Below are 16,782 nucleotides of genomic sequence, written 5' to 3'. Positions count from 1 at the left end.
CCCTCATTATTTGACATAAGTATAAACATATAAATGTTTGGAGTTAGCTCCATGTCTGGAAGTTAGGTATCTCAAAGATAAAAAAATGCTGGATCCGCCACTGTATATTATAGATTGCTGGAAAAAAATAAAGTGTATATATAAAGTAGCTCAATGGTAATTCCATTGAGCTACATTATATACAAAAAAAATTTTTAAAAATCGTAACAAATTCCATAATGGAATTTATTTAGATTTTTTTTTTAACTTTTTTTTTTTAATTTTTTCAAATTATTCCCGCATTTAACTTATTTCCCGCAAAAATTTCAAAAATTTAAATAATTTGTAAATAGATGTTCACTACCAAAACTCCCAGTTGTTCATGTCTGTCTTATGACTTTAATTCATTAATACATTTATTTTTATTGAAAATACATTTGTTTTTATTTTGTTTTTTTTAATTTGAAAATACATTTATTTTTTAATCTTCCGCTATCATGTTTAAAACAATAATGCATTTTATTCAATTTACTTTTTAAATTAAATAATGCAAATTAAAAACCAACATTTTACATGTTACAGACTCCATTTGAATTTTGTAAATTATTATAAATATTTATCTATAGTTTTATTTCCGAGCTAAGTCTCTCAGATAACGAAGTTTATTTATTCATTATATTTGTATACGTTATTTTCAAGTTATATAGCGGTCAATACTCTTTTCTCAAATTGTCACCAGTTATTTGTAAAAAAGTTATTTATTATTAAATATTGATTCTTTTAAAAACGTATTTCTCTAAAAATCTATTTAGATATTATTGAATCGACGTCTAAAATTATGCATTATTTTTTATAACATTTGTTTCAAAAATTTGTTTGGGGTTATTAGACAGATATCAAAACATTTATTGCAATAAAAATAATAATGATTATTGATTAAGCTATAGCAATTGATAAATTATAACAAAGCATAAAATTAAATATTAAATCAGCCAATTTTTAAGTGAGACACAACATAAAAAACAAGCGAAATTTTCTTTTATCGAGAATTGTTACAAAACACATTTAACAGCATTTTATATCTATTTCAAATGCCAAATAAACAGTTCAGTTTAGCTTCAATCAAATAAACATTTCAGTCTAGCTTTAATCAAAGTTTTCGTCACGCCTACTGTTCATTTTTTTAAAGTTTTTGATCGGAATTAGTTTTCAGGTTTTTTAAACCTTTAAGTTTTTAAATTTTTAATTTATTTTTTTACTAAAAATATTAATGTTCTTTTGAGCGTCAAAATGTTTTTTGGTGAAATTCAAAATCTAATTAAAAATTATGATCGCATTTAAAATTAAAGATATTTTACTTTTTAAAAAGTTGTTTTCCTCAACCAGGGGAATACGGGAAGCATTTTTTGAGGATATTTTGTTTCAATTTATAAGTCACGTATTGTCTGCCTGAAACCAAAGTTTTTTCTTAATTGAGTTTTTTAGTTTTAGTTCGAGGCTAATTGCAAACGCTTGATACAAAATTTGTCAAAGTTCAGTCTTGGTAAATTCTATCAGTCGTCTGAAAATTTGTCTAAGTTTAGCGAATTATCAGACAATTGTTACAATTTGTATCCATAATATGTATAATATGTTTTAAATCGATATTTTAACAAATGGTATACATATGTATTATATGTGTATACAATTTGTTAGAATATTGATTTAAAAAATTAAAATAAGCCTTCATAAAAAGTACAAACCAAAAACTTCATGTTTCAAAATGAGCGAAAAGCAAGGATTCGTTTGGAAAATAGAATTTAAATCTGTTTCATTTTTAATAGAAATAAAAAGTTTATCTTTGTAGAGGAATCACAGTCTCACAGAGGAATCACATCTAGTTTTTTTGGAATTAAAACCTGTATAGACACGTGTTTGTTCAGATCCAGGCGTAAACCAAAAACACGTCTTTTTCCCGGGTACTCAAAATTTATTCGAGTTTAACACGTGTTTTTGAGGTTTTAAAGTCAACTTTAAATGAAGCGTTCTTTTATAACTAATATCACATTCTTTACAAAAACTTGATATAATTAATATAATATTACGTTTCCGTAATGATGAAACCTTAATATTTTAACTGGTGTTTATTGTAAACATTAATAGTTAATTTCACAGAATGGAAGCCATTCTTGACACGTGTTATTCTTTTTGTTTTAGAAGGTTTTGAACACGGAACAGAAACCAAGCGTAACTTTTTTCTGAGTTGTGCCGGCTGTACTATTACTGCTGACAGAGTTGTTTTTTGTACGGTAAAAAAAAATCTTTTTTATGATAGCATATAAAATGACCAATCTACGCTAATAAATAAAGTCTATTCAGGTAATCTTTTTATTTCTGTTATACGTGTTGGTATTAATGAAGGGCAGAGAAAGATGATGTGTACTTTTAAATTAAATTTCTTCCGCTTTGCTCCAAAACATGACCGTTAGATCTGCTCAGAGCACCTTTAATAACCAAAAAATAATAATAAAATAAAATAAAAATTTATATATATATATATATATATATATATATATATATATATATATATATATATATATATATATATATATAATAAAAATTTATATATATATATATATATATATATATATATTTAAATTTTCATTTTATTATTATAATTATTTTTTGGTTATTAAAGGTGCTCTGAGCAGATCTAACGGTCATGTTTTGGAGCAAAGCGGAAGAAATTTAGTTTAAAAGTTTATATCATCTTCCACGATAGATTTTTCATCATATTGTTGAAAAATCTATCGTTCTTAGAAGACATGACGTATAAAGTCTTTTTTTTTTAAAAAAATATCTCTGTTGTAAATGCTACAAATACGTTTAAAAAAAAAAACAACTTTATACGTCATGTCTTCCACGAATGATAGCTTTACAAAAAGTTAGATATTTTGCAAAATTTTATTGTGGCCTTACCAAAAAAGAATAATATAATAATAGATTATATTTAATTCTGTCGTCTTTAAAAATTGAAAGGATTTTATTAAGTCATTGAAATTTTATGAAAAGTGTGAAAAAATAACTACGGCTATTTTATCGATCGTTCACGCTAATATCAACAATAATAATATAAAAGATAAAAAAAATATTAACATATAATTATATAATAATAAAAAACCTCATTAGCAAACTCTTTCTCCAAATGAGAATTACTACATGGACATTGAACATCTATAAATAAATGAATAACATTATATTAAGGTTTTTTATTGATAAAATATAAAGTTAAAAGAATTTCTAGAAATAAAAACAAAATAAAAATAAAATAAAAAACTGTACCGTTATTATCTAGATCGAATGTATCTTTTTCTGCTTCTCGGTAATCTGTTAAAGATTCATCTGTCTGACCAATACTTATATTTGATAAAGTTGACGGTTTGCGACATGTTGGCATTCTACTGCGCTGCAGCTTTTTTTTTTTATTCTTGCGAAAAGTTAGAATCTTGGGCGTTTTATTCCATTTATCTTTGATGCTACTGTCCAAAACATTCTGTCCCTTATTTTCGTTTGTTAGGCCGAAGATACAGTTATTGATAGAAGGCAACGTTGATGTTAATAATGGATAAAACTCAGCACTAGGCATTTTATCGCTATCTTTGATTTTGCCATTTGTCAGCGTATTATTGATATTGTTCTGGTTAGACTCATTCTAAAAAATCGAAATATAAAAAAAATCCTGATTGAACGTTATGAAGTATTTTTGGTCAAGTGTATTTATACCTCACTACTTTGTCTTGTTTGCAGAGTCATATTTTGATAGCTGAATTTGCAATTAACACTTGCGAGCACTTACGTTTGTTAACAATGAAAAAATAAGTTCATATACGCAAAAAAAATATTATTTGCTAAAAACGAGTTTCATTTATTGCAAAATTAGTTACATTATATAAGTAGTTAAAATAAATAGTTTTGATAATTACATTTCAATGAAATATCTGTTTAGGAATCAATTGAGGAATAATTAATGAACTATTATTTTATTTTTTTAACTTCATTAAATAATTTTGAAAATATTTTTTTTACAAAATAACTTTTAACTTAAATAAAGTATAACAAAAAACAAAAAATAAATTATTTTTCCCAGTTAACTTGCTTTAGTTAAATTACAAAGTTTATATAAAATGGTTCTATTATTTACACTAACTAAAAATATCTTTACAATTATATAAGTATGTTTGTAAACTGATTTATTGAATCTAAGACTTGCAAGCTCTTTCTAATTTTTTATTGCCTCATCAGAATGCTTTAAAGGGGCTATCAACTTAAACACATGTTGTGTTCGTATTAAACAAAACGTTAAAAAAAAAAATATAAAAAATTTTTTCTAATTTAAAAAAAAAAATTATTCTACATAATATGGTCACGAAGGTCATATTTGATTTTGAGTTTTAAATTATAAAGATTTATAAACATGCTAGGCGATATACTTTCTTTACAGTTAAACATAAAACATTTAGTTTGTAAGTATTCAAAAGTTACATTTCTTTAAGAAGTGGTGTTGAACTTAAAAAATGATTAACAAAATTAGTTGTGAGCTTTGTGTTTCTGATGTCGATGGAGAGATATAAGTTTGGTTTTATAAGCGTTTAAACTATATTTGCATAATTTGCATAATTTATATGGCAATAATAAATGAATAATATAGTTATGTTATTGGTGTTTATTTAATATATTTCTAACGTTATATAGAACTTGAAGCAATTTTCACCGAAGTATTATTAATTTGTTGTCTTGAAGATAAGTTTTTATCTATTGTGACTCAAAGGAATTTTTTAAATTTTTTTTTAGATTTGTATTGTCAATAAATAGATCAGGTATGATGTTTTAAATTTTCTTTTTTTAGAGGTTGGATAAAAAAGAATCCTTTTTTTTTGGTATTTAAAGACAACCTATTTTTTAAAATCAATATTATTAAAAATAATAAATATTTTTTAGTTTATCAGTTATATTAATAAAAAGTGCTTTTATGTGACTAATTTAAATTTGTATCATCCGCAAAGATTATGGTTCAAATCTTGTAAAGATTGTTATTAATGTGTATTAAAAGTAAGAGTGGCTTAACGATGGATCCGTGGGGAAAATTGCATGTTATATTTGATAATAACTGCGATAAAGGTTCCTTGTTTACGGTTTTAATTATTTAATTTTTTTTTTCATATCATATTAATATAATTAGTTAAATTTAATTAATTGTTTACGGTTACTTTCTTTCTAATATCTTTCAGAAGGCTGGTAGAACTGAGATATAATAGTTATGTTAATATGGTCATCTGTTTTAAAGATTGGAACTATTTTTGCTGTTTTCTGTTATCTGGAAAAGATATTTAAATAATAGATGCTTTAAAAACTTTATAGAGGATATCTTTAATAACATCCAAAGAGTAGAATACAATATTCTCATTTACATTATCAGGCCAAATTGCTTTATTTCTTTGTAATGCTTAAAATTTCAAGCTCGTCATTTGTTCAATCTGAAAAATTTAGAGTTGAATTTGTTAGTGATAAACTCATCAATACAGTTTTTATCTACATTAAGAATATCTACATTAAGAATTTTATTTAATAGGCTTTTTTCTATTGATGAAAAATACTTGTTGACTTTGGCAGCAATTTCATTGGAGTAGTTAACTAATTCCATTAAATTTTTATTGCAGCCAGAATAGAACTTGTGCTTCTCTTATGTTTATCAGTGACAGATCCAGGGATGGAAGATATGCATTCTTTCGTATCCACTCCTCCAACAACAGAATCTGAAAGTTCTAAAAAATCTCCAAACTTGAGTTATGTTTATGTTTCAAAAGTCGAAATAGGGCATTTCCGTTTTTCTGCGAGATCTTTTATTTTTCTTTGTTTTTACAATTAGAGGCTGGGACTTAAAACAATATCCATACTATTATGATTATCTTCAAGGATAATTATAACAAAAACATTTTTTATCATATTTTAGGCTATCTGAATGTTTAAAATATAAATATTTTGTTACTATTTTTTTTTTTGTGTTAATGTAGCAATTGTTTGAAAAATGATTTTCTAAATGCTATACTCTAGCTAGAAATTTTTGAGAACTGTTATTTCTTATTGAAATTATATTAAATATGAGTTGTAGAGATATAATATTTCACTTAAAATACTCACGAAACTTATTTTCATAAAAGTAACTACGAGCTCAACAAATTCACAACTTCCGTGTGTGACTTCCGTATGTGACCATTAGCCCCCGCCATTTCCGCAAAATTTTTAATTATTGGAGGTCGCCATTTGATTTCTGGTTCATTTTAATAAGTGCATAGAAAAAATCATATTCATTTTTATTCAAAGTTTTACTTACTACCTCTTCCAGTGCGTTGAAGGTTTTAGACGTTTCTTGAAATCTCCTTTTTTACGCTATTAATGCGCCAACTTGGTTTGCGCATTTATTTAGTTGATTTTTGCAATGAAACCAAACTTTCAGGAAATAATCACATTTTATTGTTCCATCAATATATTATAGTAAATTTATTAATGGATAAAGTTTGAAAATCTGACAATTTTTTTTTTCAATTGTTGCTTTTTTTTATTAAAAACATTTGAATCACAAATATAGACTCAAAAACAAAATCAATCACTTTATTACTTTAATATTATACAATATGGTTAGGTAAAATATTGTTTCAAAAGTTAACCAAATTTTTTTTTACTAACTGAATGTTTTGCTCTACGCTCCGCTATTGACAGAAAAATATCTTGCTTCAACGTTTCATTTACGCACACTTTCGAGTAGTCTTTAAGTTTTAGCGCTCGTTCGGCAGAATCATTTACTACATGTAGTTTATAAATCCAGTCCTTAAACCTTCTGTAAGTACTATATTTCCCCAATTCCTTACAACTAACTAGACACCATTCAAGATTGTTCTTTTTAAATCCAAAGTCCTCAAAACCAACCAACTCATGCCTCCTACAAATGATGACAGATTAGAAGTATTTGAATTTTTGTATTGTTCTTGAAAATTTGGCTTGCCAACATCCTGTTTAGAATCAGGGTTAAACAGCTTTTTAGCAACACTTTGTCTAACTTCGGGCATTAGTTCCTCGTCAGCTATGGAGAAAATAACTGTTATTTGGTTGTAGTATCATGTCTTTTAATTTTATAATTTTCCATATCTCTGATTGCTTGTAAACCCATATCTGGAGCCGTACATGCAAAAGAAGCTTTTAAAAACCAAAAAGCTTCAATGCAAAGCTGTAAAACTTTATCCGCCTAGATAAAATATTTATTTTATAATAATTAAATTATTATAAAAGAAATTATTTTTTTGTTGATAAAAAATATGCTTTATTAATATTATATATTTTCTTTTCTAATAATAATTCTTAACAGTTTAAAAGCTCTAAAATATTTTTGTCTTACCTTATTTTCAATAAACGTTTCACGGTTACTTTTCCAGTCAAACTTGTTCATATTCTCATATTTTATTCCTTTAGCAAACATTTTATCCCAGTTATCGTGAAATTTTTTAAATGTATTGTCTGTAGGTCCGGTTGTAACCTTGCCCGTCGCTTTTTCTATTTCTTTAGCTTGGAGTTCTACAACATGGTGTCTACATACTAACCAAATTAGTGGTTTGTCTCTTCATCTCTCAATAATTGACACTGCTCCATTAATCCATCCTGTATTACTTGCAGTTGTATCAAAGGATACACTACCAACTGCTTCTAAAAGATTCCATTCATTTAAAACCTTTTTTACTGCAGTAGGATTATTGGAGTAATGGGAATTTCTGATGGGTTATTCTACACCCATCAGAAATTCCCATTACTCCAATAAGCTGGGGCTCATTAAGATCTGGTGGGCTTACAATTACTTCCAACCTTTCCACATTTTTGCCATGATTAAGAACATCTTTAATTTATTTTGTGTCCAGGTGAAGAGTTAGAGATAAGTGTTTAGCTTTTGAGATAAAAGATTCCTTTATTTTAATTCCTTTATTCATTAAGACCATTTTGTTATGCCTTTTTGAAGTTGCTTCTGATAGTGAAAACTTATTCAATTCTCCATTGCCTGCATTTATGTTACTTGCAATTATAGCTACTTGACCTGTTGAAGAAATATTGTATCTTTTTGCTACAATTGATATTGATTTAATTATATCTTTTGGCAAAGAAACCATTACAAAATCGTTAGCTTTTTTCCTTTTTGAATTGTATTCTTTAAAGTCTATATCTAATTCATCTGAGTCTATAAATTTAGTACCAGAATTTTTTTGAAGACTTGATTGAAAAATGTTGTCGGACGATTGTTGATCATTTTGGCTTGAAATTTATTTTTATAATTTTTCATAATTTTTGTCCTTAAGATCCATTGACCACTTTCGCATGCTTTTTTGGTCGTCCAAAAACATACAATCTTCTTTTCTGGTTGGAAGTAATTTAGTTTTATCTTTCATTATTATGTCATTAACATTTGAAGGAGAAATGTTGAAAAGATTATGCATTTCTTCCCGAAATTCTATGCGCGATTTTTTATACCCAGTAGATTATTTATTTCTGTTTGCTTGTAATCTACTTCTGCGATTTTTCAATTCCATAATGTTATTCCTATAAGATATTTGTGTAAGTTAAAAAGTAAAGTTAATTACTTGCATTTTATCATATTTATACCAGTATTATTTCCATCAAAATTAGAAATTAAAAGTATTATTTATGCCTTGTTTATGACACAATATTGGAATTGAAGCCTTTTCCCATATATTAACTAAGGCTTTAGTAACACACATCAAGCTGTTCTCTTTCGTCTGACAACCACCAGATTCGTTGCATTTAGGCGTTGAAAAAAATTAGAAAGGAGCAGGCAACAACGTTCTGAAGTCTAGCAGATTTAGAAATTAATGTCATAAAGTATTTCTTATAATAAAGATATCCAAGCATTTCTTCTTTTGTTGGCAGTTTATTATCAGGTAGCTTTTCGATGTTTTTTTCTACCAGAAAAACCTATTTTGATTTTGTGAGACATCGCATATATTTTTCCAAATTCCAGACAATAGTGCAATGTTTAATAAAAAATTCCTTATTTATATTTACAATATCCCTAAAGATATAAATTAAAATCGTGCGTGAATAAAACCTTGAATTATACATATGGTAAGATTAGTAATAAACCTGTTTTATTGTAAGATTTTTAACATTTAAGATTTCCCAAGTGACTATTTTATGTTACATTTTAAGTTAAATTTAATAAGTCATCTTGAATAAGTTACGTAAAATACTAGCGAAAACGATACTTTTCGCTAAAACAAGGAGATTCGAAGAAAATGTTAAAAATTTTAATAGATTGGAGGAGGTAGTAAATTCAACTTTAATAAAAAATGTTTACAATTTTCTCTATGTACTCATCAAAATGCACCAGAAATCAAATGACGACTTTCGAAAATCAAAAAATTTACGGAAATGACGGGGGCTAGTGACCATGCATGAATTGCATTTAAACGATTGTAGTGACTCGATAATTGCGCAACCCTGTAACTTTCTAGAAACCTTTACTAATATATAAAATGTTATTTAATAAAAAAGTATACTGCTAAAACTTAAAATTTTCTGAGGAGCTAAAGTTTGTTTATCTAATAACTAATATTTGCATTTTTCTGTTGCGCGCGCGCGTGATCCTGCTTCAAAATTTAACTTTAGAATTATAACGTTAGAATTAAACGAGATTTAGAATTATAACGTTAGAATTAAACGAGAGTAAATTAGAGATATATTATTATGAAAATAATATACAAAACAGTTTTTTTGAGGATTTTTTAAATTGATTTTTATGAACTGTGTAGTTATTTTTATCCTCATCTGGTTTAGTTTTTAAACATTTAAAAAAGAGTTTTTGCTTAAATTTTTTCTTCGGCGTTGAGAATTATTTGACTTGAAGGAAAATTTGCGTTAGTCGTTTTATAAAAAAAATCTTAAAAAAGAAATTGTATATAGAGTTTATATTGTTATTAAATTTTATATAGCTCCAGTCTTGATATAAAAGTTGCCCTTTAAATAAATTTAAGTTATAAACATTTTTTATTGTTAAGTTTTCGTGCATATATGTTTTGCGGTTAGCGCTTATGAAAAAAATAACAAGTGGGAAAATTGTTAGAAACATCAGTTTTTACAATGCCTTTTTTAAGCGTCATATTGAAAATTTTTTAGTAAGAACGTTGTTAATTAAGAGGATAAACGATTTTTTTTTTTAATTTTGTCACAATATAAGCATTTTGATACATAAAACTTTAATTTATTTATAAATATAAATATTTCGATATTTATACATTTATGAATAATAAGATAAAGTTTAAAACAATGAAAGGAGCAAGTAAATTTTATTCTCAATTTTATAATAAATTTTGACGTGGATAAAAAAATGTTTAACAATATTAAAATTCATAAATAAAAAACAAAAAAACAAAACACAAAAAGACCAATACAAAGCAAAGACGTATGCGTTACGTTCTCTTAAATGAGTATCGAACAAAACTGTTTACATTATAATATAATAATAATTTTTTAATATAATAATTATTGGTATTCATTGTGATGCCGAATATTGTTGTTATTAATTCAATCATCAAAAATAGGATTAAATGTTGACGTCAACATAAGGATAAAATGTTGACGTCAAATAAGTACTGTTTGACTGCGCCTTTAAAAGAATTTAATGACTTCATGTTTTTTATTTTCTTCTTTAGGACTAAATTCCATAATAACGGTCCTCAGAATATGATGGAAAAGTCAGCTTTTTTGAAAAGAAAAACTGATTTTCTAAGTATTTTGTTCGCAAGTTATTTTGCGATTAAAGCATTAATACTTTGTTTTGGAGGAGGTTCAATTTATAAATATTTGGAGTTCAAATATCTCTCAATAATAATTGAGCGTATATGGGGTATATATTTTTAACTCTAGTAGGTTTATCTATAATGGGTACCGTTTTGAATAAATTATAATAAAACTTATGTTTTATTTTTTATTATAGCGTAGAGCGGGGCTTGTTGAGCAATTTTTACAAAATCTAACAGATCCCATGAACGGTGCGTTGGATTTACATAATTTTTTCAATATTTGAAAGTTAAATTAACCTGCTAAAAATTTGTTGAGAAAAATGTATAGTTTTTGATTTTTTATAGAAGATATTGCCTAAAGTTTGCGGAGCTGCTCAACCTGCCCCAGCGGGTAAGTTGAGCAATAGTGTGTGGTAAGTTCAAAAATCAACAAATAAATGATATGCTTGGTATGAAACTTGGGTGAATCATCAATAAAACTTTTACTAACAGTAAGCGTGTGTTTAGTTTATAAACTTTTTATTTTACACACTTTAATGACGTAAGTAAAAAAAGAGAAAAAATTAAATATTAAGAAAGTGTCATATAATATAAGAATGTAATTTAATGCAGCTATCTTGAACTTTAAAGCCCAATTTAAAAATTAACTTACCCCTACTAGACAAGGTGACGCATTTGTTGGGTTTTCAAAAGAACAGTAAGACTTTAGGAAAAACAGTTTTAATCAAAAGTCCGGTAAATTGGTAAATGATCCATTATTTTTTGTCCAAAATAGATCTAAACTCAGTGAAATAACGTGCTTATACTTGAATGCAACTTCATTAAACAATGAACTAATCAAAGTTATTAACTCAAACAAAACAAATGTAGTAATGATTTGTGAAACTTGGTGGAATAATGAGTCAGTAATTAATATCAATGGATACACCTTATTAAGAAAAGACAGAGATGTTGGTAGAGGTGGAAGAGTATGTATATATATAAAAAACTATATAAAGGCTCATGAAATATCAGAAAAATGTTTAAAAAAAACCCTAATATAGAACAAATCTGGTGTGTTATTAAATAAGGAAATGAAAAAATATATTATGTGGTAGTATCTACAGAACCGGAAATAGCAACATAAGTAACTGAATCAACATCACAAAGTCTATTAAATTTGCTCATTCAAAGAAACTATCAAGTAAATTTACGGGAAACTTTATTTTTGGGGATTTTAATTTCCACACAATTAGGTGGACGGAGGATTATTATGGCGAACTAGCTTGTGAGTCTGATAACAAAGCCAAAATATTTTTTAAATGTTTAAATAATTGCTTCATGCATCAGAATGTGATTGAACCAACTTTTCAAAATAATATAGGTGATGAAACGAATGTACTTGATTTGATTATAAATGAAAGTAAAAAAATAGTTTATAAACTGGCACACCTTGCGCCATTGGGAGGTATTAACCACGGTCATCACATTATTAGATTTAACAGTCATACAGAAAAGTGTATTGATAACAGTGTGTTTAAAAAAGACAAGTTCATTTACAATTGAGAGAAGCTCTATGAATTAAATAATCATTTTAAAATTATAAACTGGAACGATGAATTTAAAGGTTTGGAATTAAACGAATGTTACGAAAAATGGCTAAGCCGTTACGAAGAAGGATGTAAACTTTTTATTCTGATCATTAAAGTGGGAAATATTCAAACTAACACAAAATCTATCTGGATAAATAAAGAATTGAAAGCGTTGTCGAAAGAAAAATTTGAAATCTAACCCCAAGAAAGTTTATGCATATATAAATAATAAATCTAAAGTCAAAGAGAATATAAGAGCAATGCAACTAAAAAACGGTAGTAGTGTAACAGATTTAAAGGTATTTTGCACCATTATTCATCAAGCCACAAGATTCATCAGTTCCAATTATAGATATAGAAACACAAACTTTCTGTAGAAATTCAGATTTTAATGTCTCTGTTGTAGAGGAATACTTAAGCAAATTGTATACTAATAAAGCAACTGGAATGGACAAAGTTCACTTAAAAGTTCTAAAGGAGTGCAAACCCGCTTCAGCCAAACCCCTATCATTAATGTTTAATAAATCCTTTGAAACAAGAAAACTCCCAAAGTTATGGTCATGTGCTAATATTATTCCGATGTTTAAAAACGGTAACAAGTTAAATCCTAGCAACTATAGACCTATATCTTTAACATCTGTAGTTTGTAAAGTCATGGAAAGGATAATTAAGGATAAAATGATGGAATATTTAGTAAGCTAATCAATAAAAACCAACATGGATTTGTTAATAATAAAAGTTTTGTGGCGAACCTATTGGAGTCTCTAGATTCCATCACAAATTCAATAGACAATGGCTGGGATGTGATCCTTTTGTTTTTAGATTTTGCCAAAGCATTTGATTTGGTTGATCATGAAAGATTATTGTTAAAACTGGATGCTCTTGATTTTAAATCAAAATTTTTGGATTGGTGCCAAGGATTTTTAAAAAACAGACTTTAAAGAGTGGTGATAGGAGATTATACATCTGAATGGGAAGAAGTTGTAAGTGGAGTACCGCAAGGATCAGTGCTAGGACCACTATTATTTAAAGCCTATATCAATGATATCTCCAATAAAATAATATCAAGCTGTTAACTCTTTGCTGATGACACGAAAATCCTTAGAGTAATAAAAAACGATAATGATATAATTGAACTTCAACAAGATATAGACGTATTAATGGAATGGTCTAATGAGTGGTTGATGAAGTTCAACCAGCAAAAATGTAAGATTATGGTAATTAGAAATAACCAACACAAATTTTCAATGAACAGTACAGCTTTAGTGTACTCAAATATGGAAAAAGATTTAGATGTGTACGTTTCTGACGATTTAGGATGGAAACACCATGTAAATAAAGCAGTAAATAAAGCAAATCAAAAGCTAGGTTAGATCAAACACACTTTTGATTTCTTAGATGAAAAAACAACGAAACTCTTGTTTATAGCCTTAGTTCGTCCACATTTAGAATATGCAGCTCCCATTTGAAATCCTTATTGGCAGTATGATAAAGATAAACTAGAGAGTGTTTAACAGAGAGCTACTAGAATAGAAAGTTTAAGATGATATGGCTGTGAAGAGAGATTTAAAAAGTTGGGTTTACTATCGCTGGAGAATAGAATAAGAAGAGGTGATATGATACAAATGTTTAAATATTTGAAAGGATACGATACCATAAACTTTCACATAAAACCCGAAATGCTAGACAAAGACCATAAAACTAGAGGCCATAATAGTAAACTAAGAAGAAAATATATAAGGGAAATATTAAACGACAAGTTTAGTCACCAAAAGATTGGTAAATGACTGGAACAATCTTAAACAAGAAACAATAGATGCAGTTAGTATCAACCAATTCAAAAACAAATTGGATGAACATTTTGAATACTAATTTTTATTATTTTTGCGTATTAAAGCTGTTAAAGTACAAACTCCATGCAGTTTGCACTCATCTCTTTTGAAGTGTACAGCGTTATTATATTATATTATTATAAAATAGAAAAAGTGCTTGTGTATCTTACTCGATAGCTTTTCAGCAATCTTTGTTGCGCATTGTGTTAACATTCTAATTCCGTAACTTGCATCCATTGGAAGTTTTATCATGTGATGCGTAGTTTTTGAGATATTTTAACTGCCCAACTTGCCCCTATGCTTAACTAGACCTGCTCTACCCTACTGAAAACAGTCTAAATCCTTTAGTATATATTTTTTTCTTGGCTAGTTTTTTCTATTAAATTATGTGTTAAATATTTGATTAAGTACTTCAGTTCTGGCGGAGGTCAATAGCAGCAGTTTATTAGAATATTTTTAGATTTTTTGTTTATTATTTTAACCGTTAAACTCTCGATATTTTTATCAGAAAAAAAATTTGTACTATTTAACCGTTTAAAATATAATTGTTTTTTAAACGTTTTCATTGCGTAATTTCACATATATGTAAAAATAAACTCGATATAAATATCATATTATATATTTATGAGCAACTTATTAATGTTCATTTCCAGCGTGTTTGACACAGAACTCTTGGCAGACATTCCAACCAAGGTAATGGCAAAAATGAGTCACAGTACTTTTTTCTATAAGAAAATGTGAACGAAAGTGTATTGAAATATCTACCTTATGTAAATTTCAAATAATGTAATGTTAAAACTTATATCACGTTTTATAGTTTTACCTTTACTTAAAAATTGATGGCGATATCTTCTTAATTTTGTCTTATAGCATTTGTTTTTCTTTTTGTAATGTTTTTTGCTTATTAAATAGTGTTAAAGGTTTTATAGAACTGGCTAAAGTAGTTAGCTTGCAGCGTTTCTGAAGTGCACGTGTTTCAAATCCATACCACGGCAGTGGTAAGGATTTAAAAAGCTAAAAAAGGTTCCAGTGCACTGGAACCTTATTTAATTTTTTCGATTTTTTAAAAACTCGTTTGAAGTTTTGTAGATATTATATACATAACATATTTAAAGATAATATATACTATAACAAAAGAAAAGAAAGAGATTTTTTAAAAAACTTGAAATTTCTAAAAACATCAAAACATCGGTTGAAATTCCGTTGAGCATGTGTCAAAGAGACTTATGTTATTAATGTGCTTAGGTAATTAGTCCTAATATGCTGCGGATGGTCTGAAAAAAATTATGGTCTGACACTTAAAAAAAATAGCCCGTAGGATCCTACGGGCAATTTTTTTTTTTTTTTTTTTTTTTTTGCCTTTACAGCAGCACCTTCTGGAGTAGCAGACGGGCTCATTAATTTTTTTAAATTATTAAGTGTCAGACCATAATTTTTTTCAGACCATCCGCAGCATATTAGGACTAATTACGTAAGCACATTAATAACAAGTCTCTATCATGACACATGCTTCCTAGGAAGCAAAAACTTTAAAATTTTAATTTTTTTGCTGTAAATATATATGGCCAGATTGAAAAAATTGACGATGTATTTTGTTAAAGGGCGGATTTGAACCCTCGCACCGATGACAGGGCACTTAACCCCTAAGCTATCAAAATCATGCATGTAAGAGAAAACAAGCTATTTTATAAATCTTTTATAAGCTCTACGTATGCGCTAAAAGTTCGTATGAAACTTTTTTTTTGCTTATAAAGTAATTTTTTTAATGAATTGTTCTTCGAATATTGAAGTAAATAAGTAATAAGTATAGAAGTGATCGGTGTGAATTAGATAAGTATAAAAATGATCGGTTTAGTGAAGACCCGTTTTTTCACGGGTCTGGTCAGTAAGTAATAATATCTAATTTTATAAAATTTGTATTATTTATTTTATTTATTTGAAGTTTTAAGTGACAAAATAGCAAAGATTGTGGGTTAAAAGGGTATAGCATTATTGAGTTGAAGTAAAAATATTTATTTGCTTTCCTTTTATTTCAAAACTTGTATTGGTTATTTCCGGTAGTTTTTCAACTTTTAATATTAAGAGACATCAAATCTATTTTATTTTTTGTATTTTTTAAGAGATCACATTGGTTTCGCATTTTCAGTTATCAAGATGCAAATGCAAAATAAAACGAACTTACCTTTTTATCCATATTCAAATTAGCAAAACTTAGCATTTCAAACTAAATCAACATAACTATCAATATTTTCTTTAAAAAAAAAACTAAACAATACGTTAAACATTTAAAATAAAAACTGTCGTTTATCCAAATTAATTTTTAATTCAAACATCATATTGAAAGGAGAAAAAAACACTTAGCAATAAACGGCTTAGATTAAATCAGAAAAAAAAGTCACATTTAAGTGATTATTTTGAATCATTCTTATTTAATCAATTGTTTAAATAAAAATAAAAATGATTCAGAACACATAATAAGTCGACCAGCGTCTTCTTTTTATGTGGGAGTTCGTGATAAAAATTTTATTAAGCTCTTGCAAAAAGCGTTACCTTAAAACATGACAT

The 16,782-nt window shown here is 27.1% G+C and overlaps 1 protein-coding gene across 3 annotated transcripts in view; it reads right to left on the bottom strand.

Annotated features, from left to right (window-relative positions):
- Window positions 1–16,572, bottom strand: part of LOC101236674 (protein Aster-B) — a 59,027-nt gene extending 42,455 nt beyond the window's left edge. Inside the window, exons 1-3 of one of the 3 annotated variants that reach the window (XM_065816736.1) lie at window positions 16,400–16,572; window positions 3,301–3,670; window positions 3,140–3,192 (exon numbers count right to left, since the gene is read on the bottom strand). In XM_065816736.1, coding sequence (XP_065672808.1) covers window positions 3,140–3,192; window positions 3,301–3,670; window positions 16,400–16,435 — 459 coding nt within the window. In that variant the 5' untranslated portion in view covers window positions 16,436–16,572. Of the gene's footprint in view, window positions 1–3,139; window positions 3,193–3,300; window positions 3,671–3,741; window positions 3,902–16,399 lie in introns of those variants that run through there. The other 2 variants (XM_065816737.1, XM_065816735.1) reach the window with 2 other exon arrangements.
- Window positions 16,573–16,782: the final 210 nt, after the last annotated feature.

This window comes from Hydra vulgaris, chromosome 13 (assembly GCF_038396675.1).
Source record: "Hydra vulgaris chromosome 13, alternate assembly HydraT2T_AEP".
Taxonomy (NCBI): Eukaryota; Metazoa; Cnidaria; class Hydrozoa; order Anthoathecata; family Hydridae; genus Hydra; species Hydra vulgaris.
The sequence above is the reverse complement of the archived record's forward strand: the minus strand, read 5'-3'. Positions and strand labels throughout refer to the sequence as shown.